Here is a 15,402-nt window from a genome sequence, read left to right on the forward strand (position 1 = left end):
TTGTAACTGTATGGACCTGCAGAATAAGGATAAGGTGTATTTTTTACCGAAAAGTGCACTGCGTAGAAGCAGAAGCCAAAAATGGCATTGTTTTTTCAATTTTTTTTTAACACATGACCTGCATATTGACCTATGGGCTTCTTGCTCAGCCCCCATTTATAAGAGGGTCAGCCATTACAATCACTCTCTACCAGCACAAGATCTCTGAGCTCTTCTACCATCACTCTAGCTGTGGAAAAGTGGAGACCAGATGTCTCAGTGCTAGTGTCCAGCTACCTGGAAGGCCTCAAATCTACAGTCACTTCAAGTAAGTCAAGTCTGTGTCTGCTGCCACTACCTACAGTCTAGTCAAGCCTAAAGTCAAGAATCTACAGTCTGTTACAAGTATAATTAGTCCCAGCAAGCTGCTGGGTCCTTCCGTGTTTCTGGCCAACTCTCTGGGATTCTGGCCGAGCTGTAGAGACTATAACAACTGTCTGACCTCAGTAAAGCCTCCGTTAAACCATAACCCGGTCGTGCACTAGCCATTGGGATAGTGGAGATATCATTTGGGTGGTTCCTGATACACCCCCAACCCCTCCCCCCCCCCCCCCCCCCCCCCCGCAAAAGAGGGGAAAAAAAACACTCTGGCGTAACAAACATTAGGGGTTAATAACACCTTGCCCCTGAGGTTAATACCATCCACCTACACCGCTACACCCCGTGGTCCCGCCATTCATTGTGGTTCACCACACTACCACTAGAGTGGTTACTATGCTTCCTGGCTGACCAAAACATCAGCCAGGAACCATAGGAACTGAGAAGTGGTATGTGGTCATCATCTGCAGAACCACTTCTTTATTGTGGGCATCTTGCTAATTACTTTAATGTCCATCTGTTGTCTGTTCCATTTGCACAACAGCATGTTAAATTCATTGTCAATCAGTCAGTGGCATACCAAGGGGGGGGGGCGGCCCGCCCCGGGTGCCACTCACAGGTGGATGCCAGGGGCGGACTGACTGGCCGGTCCGATTGGATGACGTCCAAGGACCCGACCGGGTTAAGGGCCCACCACCGCTGCCGCTGCTGAGGATCCGGGACACTCCCCAGATCCCCAGAAGACATCGCTGCCTTCTCCGGTATGTGTGATACACAGCTGCAGCTTACACAGAGGAGACATGACCTCCGTCCCCACGCAGCACGCAGTACAGGCACTGATGACGTCACTCATCGGCACCTGTACTGTGTAGGGGAGAAGACGTGGGCCCCTTCTGCTGAGGAGAACCATGCGTGGGACATCAGGTGAGCATACATATATATTTTGTTTAACTCTGCATATACCTATACGGAAGAGGGGGAGGGGGGTAACTCTGCATATACCTGTGTGAAAGAGGGGGGGGGATGTAACTCTGCATATACTTATGGGAAAGAGAGGGGGGTGTTTCTCTGCCTATACCTATGGGAAAGAGAGGGGGGTGTAACTCTGCCTATACCTATGGGAAAGAGGTGGGTAACTCTTCCTTTACCTATGGGGAAAGTGGGGAGGAGGAGTAACTCTTCCTATACCTATAATGAAAGGGGGGTAACTCTGCTTATAACTATGGGGAAAGGGGAGGAAGTGGGGTAACTCTGCCTATACCTTTGGGGAAAAGGGGGTGGTAACTCTGCCTATACCTATGGGGAAAAGGGGGGTAATTCTGCCTATACCTATGGGGAAGAGGGGGGGGGGTAACTCTGCTTCTACCTATGGGGAAGAGGGGGGTATCTCTGCCTATACCAATGGGGAAAGTGGGGAGGAGGGGGTAACTCTTCCTATTCCTATGGGGAAAGGGGGGTAACCCTGCCTATAACTATGGGGAAAGGGGAGGAAGGAGGGGTATTTCTGCCTATACCTATGGGGAAAAGGGGAGGGTAACTCTGCCTATACCTATGGGGAAGAGGGGGGTAATTCTGCCTATACCAATGGGGAAGAGGGGTGATAACTCTGCCTATACCTATGGGGAAAGGGGGGGGGGGTAATGCTGCCTGTACCTATGGGGAAAGGGGGTGGGGGGACTCTGCTGCATATACCTAAGAAGAAATGTGGGTGAACTCTGTTTCAATAATTATTGGGGAGAGGTTTTAACTCTGCTGCCTATACTGATGGGGAAGGGGGGGTTAAGTCTGCTGTCTATACCTACAGGGAAAGGGGGGGGGTAACTCTGCTATCTATACCTACAGGGAAAGGGGGGTTAACTCTGCTGCCTATACCTACAGGTAAAGGGGGAAGCGGGGGGAGTACCTAACTTTATACCTGGATGCCTGACTACTTACCTACATACCAGGCTATCTAACTACCTACATAACCAGCTACCTAACTATGTACATTCCTGGCCTACATGGCTGCCTAACTACCATGCTAGCCCCCTACCTACCTGGCTTGTCACCTAACTATAAATCTGGCTTCCTGATCTACCTACCTAGTTTCCTATTTACCCAGCTACCTACCTGTCCTTTTACTTTGAAGGACACCAAGGAGGGCATTATTACAGTTTGTGGGCCTATAGATGGAAAGATTGTGTAGAGGAGGGCACTGAAACAATGCCCTCCTCTACACAGAGTCTGAGTCTGACATGTTTGTCCTGCAGATGTTAAGAAATTCCCATGGCGGTCTTATCCAGACCGAGAAGATGTTGCAGAACTACAACCCCCAGCATGCCTAGAAAGTCTCAGCATACTGGGGGTTGTAGTTTTGCAACATCTGGAAGGGCACAGTTTGGAGATCACTAAACAGTGGTGTCCAAACTGTAGCACTCCAGATGTCAATTCAAAGCATGCCAAGACTGTCCAGGCATGCTGGGAGTTGTACTTTGGCAACATCTGGCCCTTCAGTTGTTGCCGAACTACAGCTCCCAGCATGCCTGGGCAGTCTTGGCATGCTTTGAAGTTTTGCAACATCTGGAGGACTACAGTTTGGAGACCACTACACAGTTGTCTCTAAACTGTTCTCCTTCAGTTGTGGCATAACTATAACTCCCAACATGTCCTTCAGCTGTCTGGGCATGCTGGGAGTTGTGGTATTGCAACAACTGGAGACACACTAGTTGGGAAACATTGTATTTTTCCTAACTCAGTATTTCCCAACCTGTGTGCCTCCTTCTGTTGCAAAACTATAACTCCCAGCATGCACTGACAGACCATGCATGCTGGAAGTTGTAGTTTTGCCACAGCTGGAGGCACACGGGTTGGGAAACACTGAGTTAGGAAACATACAGTGGTGTGGAAACACTGCGGTATTCTGTTACTCAACTCAGTGTTTCCCAGTCCCAACCAGTGTGCCTCCAGCTGTTGCATATCTACAACTCCCAGCATGCACGGTCTGTCAGTGCATGCTGGGAGTTGTAGTCCCCCACCAACCCCCTCCCCAACATTAATGTACAGGGTACATTCACACGGGCGGGGGTTTACAGCATGTTTCCCGCTAAAAGTTTGAGAGAAACACACTGTAAACCTCCGCTCGTGTGAATGTACCCTAAAAACACTACACTTCACTAACCCAAAATAAAGAGTAAAACATTACATATACACTACACCCTTACACTGTGCCCCCCCCCAAAAAAAAATATATATAAAAAAAACGTCTTGTACGTCAGATTTTAGAAAACGGAGCCTACAGCTGTTGCAAAATAAAAACTCCCAGCATTGCCCGACAGCCATTGACTGTCCAGGAATGTTGGGAGCTTTGCAACAGCTGGAGACAACCTGTTTGGGGAAAACTGACATACAGTATTTTTAGTAGAGGAAACAAGTGTAATGCTTGCATCCAGGTCCACCTCTATGAAAATCCCTAATTTAGGCCTCAAATGCACATGGCGCTCTCTCACTTCGGAGCCCTGACGAATTTCAAGGCAACAGTTTAGGGCCACATATGGGGTATTTCTGTACTCAGGAGAAATTGCGCTACAAATTTTTGGTGGCTTTTTCTCATTTTACCCCTTATGAAAATGTAAAGTTGGGGTCTACACCAGCATGTTAATGTAATTTTTTTTTGTATAACTCTTTATTTAAAGAATATTGTATTTTAATACAGAAGAAAAATACGACATATGTACAGTGAGCATGAGCACTTTACAATATATAAAGTGAAATTTGCAACCTTATATATAAAGGAGAAACACTGTAGAGATGAAGTAGGAGGAGAGAAAGGGAAAGAAAGTAAAATGAAAAGAGAAATAATGATGAAATAAAAAATTTAAATAAAAAATAAAAGAAAGACTATAAAATAAAGAGAGAATCTCGCATGGCCATGGCGCATCAGTGGTTATTCAGAGAATCATCATAATCCTCCCAAAGCCTTCATATCTTCTGAAAGAAGTGTAATTATTATTATTTTTTTTTCTACACCAACATGCTGGTGTTGCCATATACTTTTCATTTATATAAGAGGTAAAGGGAAAAAAAGACCCCCAAAATTTGTAACACACTTTCTTCCAAGTACGGAAATACCCCATATGTGGGCATAAAATGCTCTGCGGGCGCACAACAAGGCTCAGGAGTGAGGGCGCACTATGTGCATTTGAGGCCTAAACTGGTGATTTGCACAGGGGTGGCTGCTGATTACAGTGATTCTGAAATAAACGCAAACAAATAAACACCCACATGTGACCCCATTTCGGAAACTTCCCCACTCATGGAACGTAACAAGGGGTTTGGTGAGCATTTACACCCCACAGGTGTCTGACAGATTTTTGGAACAGTGGTCCGTGAAAATGAAGAATGTAATTTTTCATTTGGACAGCCCACTATTACAAAGATCTGTCAAACGCCAGTGGGGTGTAAATGCTCACTGTACCCCTTTTTTATGTTCCTTGAGGGGTTAAGTTTCCCAAATGGTGTGTCATGTGGGGTGTTTTTCGCTGTTCAGGCACCATGGGGTCTTCCTAAATAGGACATGCCCCCCAAAAACCATTTCAGCAAAATTTGCTTTCCATAAGCCCAATGCTGCTCCTTCCCTTCTGAGCCCTCTAGTGCACCCGCAGATCACTTTACATCCACATATAATATATTTCCTTACTCGAGAGTAGTGGAGTTTCAAATTTTGGAGGACATTTTCACCTATTACCCCTTGTGAAAATAAAAAAATTGGGGTAATATCAGCATTTTAGGGAAAAAAAAATATTTTTTTCATTTTCACGTCCAACTTTATTGAAAATTCGTCAAACACCTGTGGGGTGTTAAGGCTCACTGTACCCCTTGTTACGTTCCTTGAGGGTTGTAGTTTCCAAAATAGTATGCCATGTGGGGTGTTTTTTTTTTTTTTTTTTTGCTGTTCTGTCAACATGGGGGCTTCCTAAATGCAACATGCCCCCCAAAAACTATTACAGCAAAATTGCGCTACAAATTTTTGGTGGCTTTTTCTTCTTTTACCCCTTATGAAAATGTAAAGTTAGGGTCTACACCAGCATGTTAGTGTAATTGTTTTTTTTTTTTTTTTTACACCAACATGCTGGTGTTGCCCCATACATTTCATTTTCATAAGAGGTAAATGGAAAAAAGACCCCCAAAATTTGTAACACACTTTCTCCCAAGTACGGAACTACCCCATATGTGGGCGTAAAATGCTCTGCGGGCGCACAACAAGGCTCAGGAGTGAGAGCGCACTATGTGCATTTGAAGCCTAAACTGGTGATTTGCACAGGGGTGGCTGCTGGTTACAGCGGTTCTGAAATAAATGCAAACAAAAACAACCACATGTGACCCTATTTCGGAAACTTCCCCACTCATGGAACTTAACAAGGGGTTTTAGTGAGCATTTACACCCCACAGGTGTCTGACAGATTTTTGGAACAGTGGTCCGTGAAAATGAAGAATGTAATTTTTCATTTGGACAACCCACTGTTACAAAGATCTGTCAAACGCCAGTGTGGTGTAAATGCTCACTGTACCCCTTTTTTATGTTCCTTGAGGGGTGTAGTTTCCAAAATAGTATGCCATGTGGGGTGTTTTTTGCTGCTCTGGCACCATGGGGTTTTCCTAAATGTGACATGCCCCCTAAAAACCATTTCAGCAAAATTTGCTCTTTAATATCCCATTGTCGTTCCTTCTCTTCTGAGCCCTCTAGTTCACCCACAGAGCACTTTACATCCACATATGAGGTATTTTCTTGCTCGAGAAAAATTGGGTTACAAATTTTGGGGGATTTTTTCTCCTTTTACCCCCTTGTAAAAAATAAAAAAAAATAAAAATAAATATGGGTCTACAAGAATATGTTAGTGTAAAAAATGCAGACTTTGATTTTTCTCCTCCACTTTGCTGCTATTCTTGTGAAACACCTTGTTAAAGTAGAATATGTCACGTAAAACCAATCTCGGAATCAGAATGAAAGGTAAAAGCATCTCAGAGTTATTAATGCTTAAAGTGACAGTGGTTTGAATTGCAAAAAATGCTCTGGTCCTTAGAGTCAAAATGGGCTCGGTCCCCAAGGGGTTGAGGGGGTGTAATTGGGGGGAAGGAGGGGGTGTAATTAGAGGGGGGGGTGCCAAACAAATGGTCCGCCCTGGGTTCCAAATGCTCTAGGTATGCCCCTGCAATCAGTGTTGCTTCCTGAGTGGACAGTGGGATTTCACAGAAGTGTCATTGATTTGGAGTTACATTGTGTTATTTGAGTGTTCCCTTTATGTTTTTGAGCTGTGTAGTTCTTTGCTTTTGGGATGAAATGAACATAAGAGAACTGATGAAGCAGATTGCCTCACACTATTGTGCCTAACACATGAGATTCCACTTATATCCCTCCAAGTAAACAGGTACCAGCCCATTAATCTAACAGATTTGAAAAACTGGAAGCGCCTGGAAATGTTTTAGATCTAAAAGTTATAACACAAATATCATCCGGTCTGGATGAAGCCTCAGAAGCATTTACTGCATTCACAATGAGGACTGAATCCATCAGCCTCATCTCCTGTCCTCTGGGGACCTCTAGTGGTGGTTTGTAGTATAGTTTCCATCTGTCTTCACGTAAACTCACTGCCAATCTTCATATCCTATTAACCCCTGCAGTGACCTTTCAGGTGTTTTGTCTTTGATCAGTTCACTTTGTTGTTACATCAGTAATTATTCTATTTAGAAACATTATAATTGAGGCTTTGAAGCGCTAATATTAATCATCTGAACAGAATAGAAAAAATATATAGTTTCCCACCAAGGATTAAACCGAGATCTCTCTAGTGTTGCTCGCGAATATTCGCAATACGAATTTTATTCGCGAATATCGCATATTCACTGATATAGCGCTATATATTCGTAATTACGAATATTCGTTTTTTTTTTTTTTTTGTTTCACAGTACACATCACAGTGATCATCCCTCTCTGCTTCCAGCTTGTGTGGTGTAAATAAGGCTCTAATACTACTGTGTGAGACTGGTATGCGAATTTTCGCATATGCAAATTTGCGCATATACGAATTTTGTATGTGCTAATTTTCGCATATGTTATTTTTGCATATGCGAAAATAAAACGAGAATATTACGACTATACGAATATTCGCGAATATATGACGAATATTCGTCCATATATTCGCGAATTCCAATATGGCCTATGCCGCTCAACACTAGATCTCTCCTGTATCGACGGGATCCCGGTCGGCGGCTGTAACCATCAGTCTGTGCACACGGTTGGTTCCCTGTGTTATTTCATACATTTTATCCTACAGCCCAGTACACACTACTGATCTCCGCACAGCAGCTTTATCCCCTGTACATCTGATCAGAGGAGCCGCATCATCTATTTACTGGATGTTTTATTGATTTGCATTTCTGCCTTTTACCATCCAGTGATCCAGTTGTATTTTACCCCTTTTATTTGTTTTCTATTTTTATTACATTGTACATTTATTGTTTATATGGATATATAAGAAAGTTACTGTCAGTTCTAGTCCCAGGAAGATCTCATCCCCCATAGACCCCTGATCACACCCAGCAGATTATTACCGCAATAACAATCAGGGGCCGGAGGTCTAGGAGAGAATTTCCCGGACGATCTCTGCAAATCTATAAACGATCAGGTATAATCTCCGTCCATCTTCCTCTCTTCTCACTTTATTGTTTCACATTTTATATGGATGAAGAGTAAAATATCGGGAGAAGCGATCAGCAAGATCGGGAAATCACTGTCCACGAGGAGCCGATAGATACATGGGGGGGATGAGATCTTCCTGGGACTAGAGATGGCGCAGACCCTCCCTGTAATGTGTCTGATCGATTGTTTCCTGCCCAGTCTGTTCGCGATCAGATCTGATGGTGGGAATATGTATAAAGGACTGAACTGATAAGAGATCTGATCGTTTCCGGGAGACACAAGGACCTGAATCTCACGATTTGTATAGATGTCCCGGCATCTAAACGGAACCGCAGAAAAGCTACGGGAATCCCGGCGATACCGATCACCACTGTGATACTTATATGTCCGGTCAGTGCAGGAGACACAATTACTTATTCTGCCGTTACCATATGACGTATATATACGGTACTGATGTAACCTGCAGTCAGATTATATATCACAGACCGCGATCCCGGAGCAGCACAATATATACAGTATAAAGCGGCTGCACCGGTATAAACTCGGTCACAAATAAAGATAATTGTAGCAGATAGAAGCCCCAGCTCTATTATAGACAATGTGGCGGCTCTTAGAAGAGCCTTTGGGGTGACAGCAGGAGGCGGAGCAGGTTACTTGGCGCTGGTGTACTTGGTGACTGCCTTGGTGCCCTCGGACACGGCGTGCTTGGCCAGCTCTCCAGGCAGCAGCAGGCGCACGGCGGTCTGGATCTCCCGGGAGGTGATGGTGGAGCGCTTGTTGTAGTGAGCCAGGCGGGAGGCTTCCCCTGCGATGCGCTCGAAGATATCGTTGACAAAGGAGTTCATGATGCCCATGGCCTTGGAGGATATGCCGGTGTCAGGGTGGACCTGCTTGAGCACCTTGTACACGTAGATGGCATAGCTTTCCTTCCTGGTCTTCCTCCGCTTCTTACCATCCTTCTTCTGAGTCTTGGTCACGGCTTTCTTGGAGCCTTTCTTGGGCGCTGGGGCAGACTTGGCGGGATCAGGCATTATGATCAATCACAATAATCCTTCACTAGAACAGAGAGAATAATGATGCCTCCTCCTCCCACCGCAGCCGTATTTATAGGCAGCCCTTGCAAATGAGAAATGCTGTCTGCTCGCTGTTCTACTGGAGGAGCAAATCATGTGACCTGTGGGAGCGTCATAAGCCCCACCCAGTGCAGTTTATTGGTGTCTCGTTAATTCTCGTCACCATTGGCCGGATTCAAATCTACCCAATCACAGGAGCCGGAGGGCGGAGCAGAAACCTATAAAAAGCAGCAGAAAGGAAATTACGGTTACATCACAGAAAGGCTTCTTTTGAGCGTTTTAGGTTTTACTTATCATTATGTCTGGACGTGGCAAACAAGGAGGGAAGGTTCGGGCTAAGGCAAAGACCCGCTCATCCCGGGCAGGACTCCAGTTCCCCGTCGGTCGTGTACACAGGCTTCTCCGCAAAGGGAACTACGCCGAGAGGGTGGGCGCCGGTGCTCCGGTCTACCTTGCCGCTGTGCTGGAGTATTTAACTGCTGAGATCCTGGAATTGGCCGGTAACGCCGCCCGGGACAACAAGAAGACCCGCATCATCCCCCGTCACCTGCAGCTGGCCGTGCGCAATGACGAGGAGCTGAACAAGCTGCTGGGTGGGGTGACCATCGCCCAGGGAGGCGTCCTGCCCAATATCCAGGCCGTGCTGCTGCCCAAGAAGACCGAGAGCAGCAAAGCGGCCAAGAGCAAGTGATCACCGCTTATCCCAGATCATCCCGAACACCAAAGGCTCTTCTAAGAGCCACCACATTGTCTCCTACAGAGCTGGCACCGCTGATCTCGGGTGTGATAGGGATCTGGGCTGTTATAGGGACTAAACAGAACATCCTGCACATTTTATCTAATATAGGACACCGTGCGGGTTGTGCAGAATGTAGTTGGTATGTGAGGGGGTAATTCTCTTTTGTAACTACTACGCTTTAAGATTGTTCTCACGATGTAGTTTACGGATCCTCTACAATAGACAGGACCGCAGTGTAGAGATGGCGCCCCCTATACTGTAGCCTCCTGTGTAATGGAAGCTCCTGAACACATCGGATCTCCAGCCGCAATACACAGCGAGGCTTCCATCCAGCCGATCAGGGGTCATCGCTTCTCCATCGCTGGTTACATAAAGATCCCGGCACTCGCTGTATACAGTGCCCGGGAATAATCGCCCCAGAGATCAGCCAATAAGCGCTCAGTATCCGGCTATAAAACTTATTTTCCCGCTCATTCTACAACTATCGCTGTAGAATGAGAATAATGAATAAATAAAAATATAAATGACACAAATATAATTAAGAATAAAATGAGGGAAGTTGTAGTAAACTAAATATTCTCAGCTGGGTCGCTCGGAGTACAATAACATTGATCATGAAACATAATAGTCATCTCAGAGCCCTTTAGCTACTAGAATTATTGGTTAAAATAGATAGTAATCACATAAACATTAAATACTTAACCCATTATTGCACTAATAAAACAGACAGCTCAGAATTTCCTTCACTTCACCGATCTGTTATAAAAAGTAACAATCCCGCTAGATTTTGTTGTGATTTAACGAATGAGACACTAGGAAAAACTTTGTTACTAAGAAAATGTCTCAATATTAATTCCAATAAAGAAACATGAAACACCATTTGAATAGTTTTGGTTGGACACGATGTATGATATCGCACTGTGTGTATGCTACCAATTAAAATGTGAGTCCTATGCGCAATATTCGTAAATTATAGTCCTGAACTAATAGTAAAAGGCCGGTGTACACTCACCGCTCACCCTATCTCGGCTCAGCTTGTGAATAAATCGGCCGCGCATGGAAGCCTGAAGGGGAGAGATCGGTGGGGTCTATTTTAACCAATAATATTAGTAACCACAGGGTCCTGAGATTACTTTTATGATAAATGGTGTGTGTGTACGTATATTATATATATAATTTTTTATTTCTTTTTTTTCTCTCCCCTGTAACTTTCCTCACACTGACACGCGTTATATCCAGATCGGGAAGGATTTCATCAATGACGGGCCCAGGAATCTCTCCCCCCCCCACTAAGACTTCATCAGGTCTAAATACACGGTGATCGCTGACAAGTAAAATGGATTGTAAAACAACCGCACGGTTAGTGTTCACACTGGGCGATCTCTTGCAGCAGAGTGACATAATATCGGAATTTATTACATTAAATAACAAAATGACAATGTATAAAATACAGGATAGCTTTCCCCGCCGCATTCTCAGCAGTGTCAGGCTGCAGGGTGTGATCGGTATCAGGTCTGGAATAGGACAGGGACGACCCCGAATTCACCCACCATTGTGATGTCAGCCCCGGACATAGTGTCCCCTCTCCTACCGCATCAGCCTCACTAGAATCCCCCTGATCGGCCCCAACAGTTTCCCATCCGCCGCCTTTTTCTTCCTATTTACAGAAACCAGAGGAATGTAGTCACGTGTACAGGGAAGAGGACGAGACAAAGGGAGAAACGATCAGAAGAGCGGGAATTTCAAGTTAACTGCGTTGATCATCCAATGAGCGAACATTCGTGTCTATAACTCCACCTAGAGTTAACCCTTTAGTGTCCGCTCGTTTCCCCTCTATGCACCAATTACGATCCCAAGTGTCGGGAGACTGAAGCCAGCAGCACCGATCACACACAGGCGCATTACACTGCGGGGGACACGATCTACATCACTATAGTAACTGAACATAACTCAGCACTGAGGGTTAACTGCAGAGGACAATCCCGGGATCCTGCTTATGAGGACAGGCGGAGTATAGGAGCAGAACAATGGAGAGGATCAGGAATCAGCTCGTTCTATAGATAATTTGGTGGCTCTGAAAAGAGCCTTTGTGTTGTATGCGGGTCCCGATTAGATCTAAGCTCTCTCCCCACGGATCCTGCGGGCCAGCTGGATGTCTTTGGGCATGATTGTGACCCTCTTGGCGTGGATGGCGCACAGATTGGTGTCCTCAAAGAGTCCCACCAGGTAAGCCTCGCTGGCCTCCTGCAGGGCCATGACCGCCGAGCTCTGGAAGCGAAGATCGGTCTTGAAGTCCTGGGCGATCTCTCTTACCAGGCGCTGGAAGGGGAGCTTCCGGATCAGCAGCTCGGTGGACTTCTGGTAGCGGCGGATCTCACGGAGAGCCACTGTACCTGGACGGTAGCGGTGAGGCTTCTTCACCCCACCAGTGGCGGGAGCGCTCTTCCTGGCGGCCTTAGTAGCCAGCTGCTTGCGGGGAGCTTTCCCTCCGGTGGATTTACGAGCGGTCTGCTTGGTCCTGGCCATGATTCTCTGTACACGTACACAGCGGAGAAGTGATGAGAAGAGAGGAAAGAGCGGAACATTTATACTCCTGGTCTCATCCCCATTGGCTCATGTAAACCCCACCCCTGCATCCCATTGGCTGATTCTTACAACCAATGAGCCCGCCAAAATACATGTGACGTCAACAATTGATCTTTGTTAGAAAGAGGCAGGACCCATCCTCGCCCTATTCTGCCCTTCCCTGCGGATTGTCGTAACTCCCGATAATAGCGCCCTCCCCCGTGTCCCCTCAGACATGATGCGGTACCGCATTTCGGGTGTTCACACTGATTGCCTGCCGCTCCCCTATATTCAGACTCTATTCGGGACTGCATGACTTTATATAGTAATAAAACTAAGCAGCAAACTAACCCTCAGGATGGGGGAAATAATATGTGCACAACCTATTACCCAAAGGGTTACATTTATCCCCCAATGTCTGGCAAGTCAATAATTTCCATAATCCCGTTTATCCTTAGGGCGTCTATCACAGCAGTGTAAATCCTTATAGTTTATACATAGGATCTACAATGTGTTACAATAGTGACACCTGGTGGAGAGATTTATAATCTTTGTGTTGCCGATTTGTAACAATATTTATACTTCCCCCAAGCGCTGACCCTACAAGTGTTACAGCGGCAGAAAGATACAATGGTTGGTTACAGATCAGACTCAGCTGAGTGTTCATAAGGGGATCTAGAATTAGTAAAGGCAGATGTATTGGGATTGATAAAATATAATAAAGTGATGATAATATAGAAGGGATTTATATCACTGTATTATATCCTTTATGTATCCCGGGGGTGACACGGGCATTGATCGTACAGCTCTGTCTGGAGGAGGTGGTGGCTCTGAAAAGAGCCTTTGTGGGATAAGTACAGGACGAGTCTCCCGATTATTTCTTAGCCGCGCTCTTCTTGGCTTTAGTCACCTTCTTAGCCGGGCTCTTGGCAGCTTTGGGTTTGGCCGCCTTCTTAGCCGGGCTCTTGGCCACCTTCTTAGGAGCAGCCTTCGGCTTCTTGGGGCTCTTGGCCGCTGCAGGCTTCTTGGCTTTCTTCGGGCTCTTGGCCGCTGCAGGCTTCTTGGCTTTCTTCGGGCTCTTGGCCGCGCTCGGAGCCTTCTTTGGCTTCCTAGGGGATTTGGTCGCTTTCTTAGCTGCTGCAGGTCTCTTGGCCGCAGCCGCCGGCTTCTTCTTGGCCGCCTTGTCCTTAGTCTCCTGCTGGTTCTTGTTGATCTTGAAGGATCCGGAGGCGCCGCTGCCTTTCACCTGGAGCAGGGTTCCCTTGGTCACCAGCCCCTTGATGGCCAGCTTCAGGCGGCTGTTGTTCTTGTCTACATCGTATCCTCCGGCAGCCAGAGCCTTCTTCAGGGCGGCCAGAGACACCCCACTGCGCTCCTTAGAGGCGGACACGGCTTTAACGAGCAGCTCGGACACGCTGGGACCGGAGGGTTTGTGACTTTTCTTGGCGGCCCCTGCGGCTGATTTCTTCGGCTGCTTCTTGGATTTTGCGGCCGGTTCGGCGGGAGGAGCAGCGGCTGGTGCGGTTTCTGCCATCTTAGAAATCAAAACTACAGAAATATCGTGAACGATAAATGCTGAGACCGGAGCTGCTGGCGCCTCTTATATGTACAGCGGCTGCGCAATGATTGGCTGCTGAGATGTCACCGTCCGGAGCTGCTATTGGCTGACACAGAGAACAGGCCCCGCCCCATCCCGTCTGGACCCGGCCAAAGTTCCGCTACAACCTTGTGCTTCCCTGCCCGGGATAAAAGATCTTTACCGGCTAGAACCGGACAGGAGAGATCCCCTTCTCCGTGTCTTCCTCCTCCCCAACATCCCCCCTAGCAGTTTATACCCGTGACTGGCGGAGGTGCCGGGGAGGAGCCGGGAGGAGGCCCCGGGATCTCCGTCACAGTCTTCCCGATCTGCACATCACTGTGTATCCGGGAAGATAAATCTGCTGCTGGGGATCGTTCCTTCTATTCCCGGCACCGGTCACCATCACACCGATCTTTAATACAACATCTACCGTCCAGGAAGCTGATTGTACGATGCGGAGACGGCCTGGAGCTGCTGAGAGCCCCGGAGGGTAACACAGGCGGCGCCTCCGCTCACTGCCGGCTCCCTGTCCTGATATATAGATATAATACGGACAACGTGTCCATTTACTGACCCGGAGATGATGGGGGGAGTTGTCTACAAGTGGATGTGATGACTGTTCTCTCCTTCATCTTCCTTACAGCTTCCCGACCCATAACACCCGCAGATGTCTCCTCATGTCTGCAGAGAGCACTTGGCCCGGGTGCGGGGGGGAGGAGGAGGATTTGGACCTAGAGCTGGGGCTCCTACCCCTGGGGATATTCTCTCACATCCCGGCTGTGCAGGAGGTCAGGGGGAAGGGGATACAGATTCTCCATGATGGGGAATTATGTGATCTCCCTGTTGTTATTCTTTGTAATCTCCAACGTGTTTTGAAGCCACCGGGCAGGAGCTGTCACAGCTGATCCGGCTTCGGGGAGTGTTCGGGCCGGGAACTGAGGAAGGAGATGCCGCAGTTATAAGATCTGATCCGGTCCCCGACTGAAGCTCTGGAAGTAGAAGTGGTCGGGTCGGAGGATCGTGTCCGGGCTGCTCAGCGGTGAGAAAGGAGACAGTGATAGCGGGAACCGGCAAGGACAGAGCGGAGGGAGCGGAGAGCAGTGACGGGGGTCAGAGGGGCTGAAGATGGAAGGAGAAGTGAAGAGAACAAAGAAGTCAGAATCCTGATCCAGATACAAGAGACTCCGTATTCTCTGTAGGATCCTTCCACCTCACAGAATGTCTTCTATCCCCAGATCCCTCGTCTGTTAAGTGATGACCCCGAGGATCCTATTGTGATTTCTCTCACAGATTATCTCCATTACAGGACCTGCTTGTATATTACCAGGATGACATCGGGGATTCTTATATTGGTTGTATATATGGTCCTGATAACAGAGAACATTATACCTGGGAGAGAAAGCCCTATCCCGGC

General features: G+C 47.1%; 4 protein-coding genes across 4 annotated transcripts; 1 reads left to right on the plus strand and 3 right to left on the minus strand.

The window, feature by feature from the left end:
- Window positions 1-8,202: 8,202 nt before the first annotated feature.
- Window positions 8,203-9,071, minus strand: LOC130348342 (histone H2B 1.1). The gene has a single exon (XM_056554746.1). It carries the CDS (start codon window positions 9,061-9,063, stop codon window positions 8,683-8,685), a length of 381 nt encoding a protein of 126 aa, XP_056410721.1. The 5' UTR covers window positions 9,064-9,071; the 3' UTR covers window positions 8,203-8,682.
- A 332-nt stretch (window positions 9,072-9,403) lies between these two features.
- LOC130348364 (histone H2A type 1) lies at window positions 9,404-9,816 on the plus strand. Its single transcript, XM_056554764.1, has one exon. The coding sequence runs from the start codon at window positions 9,404-9,406 to the stop codon at window positions 9,794-9,796; it is 393 nt and encodes a 130-aa protein (XP_056410739.1). The 3' UTR covers window positions 9,797-9,816.
- Window positions 9,817-11,959: 2,143 nt separating this feature from the next.
- On the minus strand, window positions 11,960-12,370 carry LOC130348374 (histone H3). Its single transcript, XM_056554774.1, has one exon. It carries the CDS (start codon window positions 12,368-12,370, stop codon window positions 11,960-11,962), a length of 411 nt encoding a protein of 136 aa, XP_056410749.1.
- An 893-nt stretch (window positions 12,371-13,263) lies between these two features.
- On the minus strand, window positions 13,264-13,965 carry LOC130348333 (histone H1B-like). The gene has a single exon (XM_056554738.1). It carries the CDS (start codon window positions 13,941-13,943, stop codon window positions 13,284-13,286), a length of 660 nt encoding a protein of 219 aa, XP_056410713.1. The 5' UTR covers window positions 13,944-13,965; the 3' UTR covers window positions 13,264-13,283.
- Between the last annotated feature and the right edge of the window lie 1,437 nt (window positions 13,966-15,402).

The sequence above is a fragment of the Hyla sarda genome, unplaced genomic scaffold (genome assembly GCF_029499605.1).
Source record: "Hyla sarda isolate aHylSar1 unplaced genomic scaffold, aHylSar1.hap1 scaffold_88, whole genome shotgun sequence".
NCBI classification, from domain to species: Eukaryota; Metazoa; Chordata; class Amphibia; order Anura; family Hylidae; genus Hyla; species Hyla sarda.

Bases quoted from the DNA above. Each gene is read 5' to 3' on its own strand.
- LOC130348342 (XM_056554746.1), bottom strand. From the start codon at position 9,063: ATGCCTGATCCCGCCAAGTCTGCCCCAGCGCCCAAGAAAGGCTCCAAG.
- LOC130348364 (XM_056554764.1), top strand. From the start codon at position 9,404: ATGTCTGGACGTGGCAAACAAGGAGGGAAGGTTCGGGCTAAGGCAAAG.
- LOC130348374 (XM_056554774.1), bottom strand. From the start codon at position 12,370: ATGGCCAGGACCAAGCAGACCGCTCGTAAATCCACCGGAGGGAAAGCT.
- LOC130348333 (XM_056554738.1), bottom strand. From the start codon at position 13,943: ATGGCAGAAACCGCACCAGCCGCTGCTCCTCCCGCCGAACCGGCCGCA.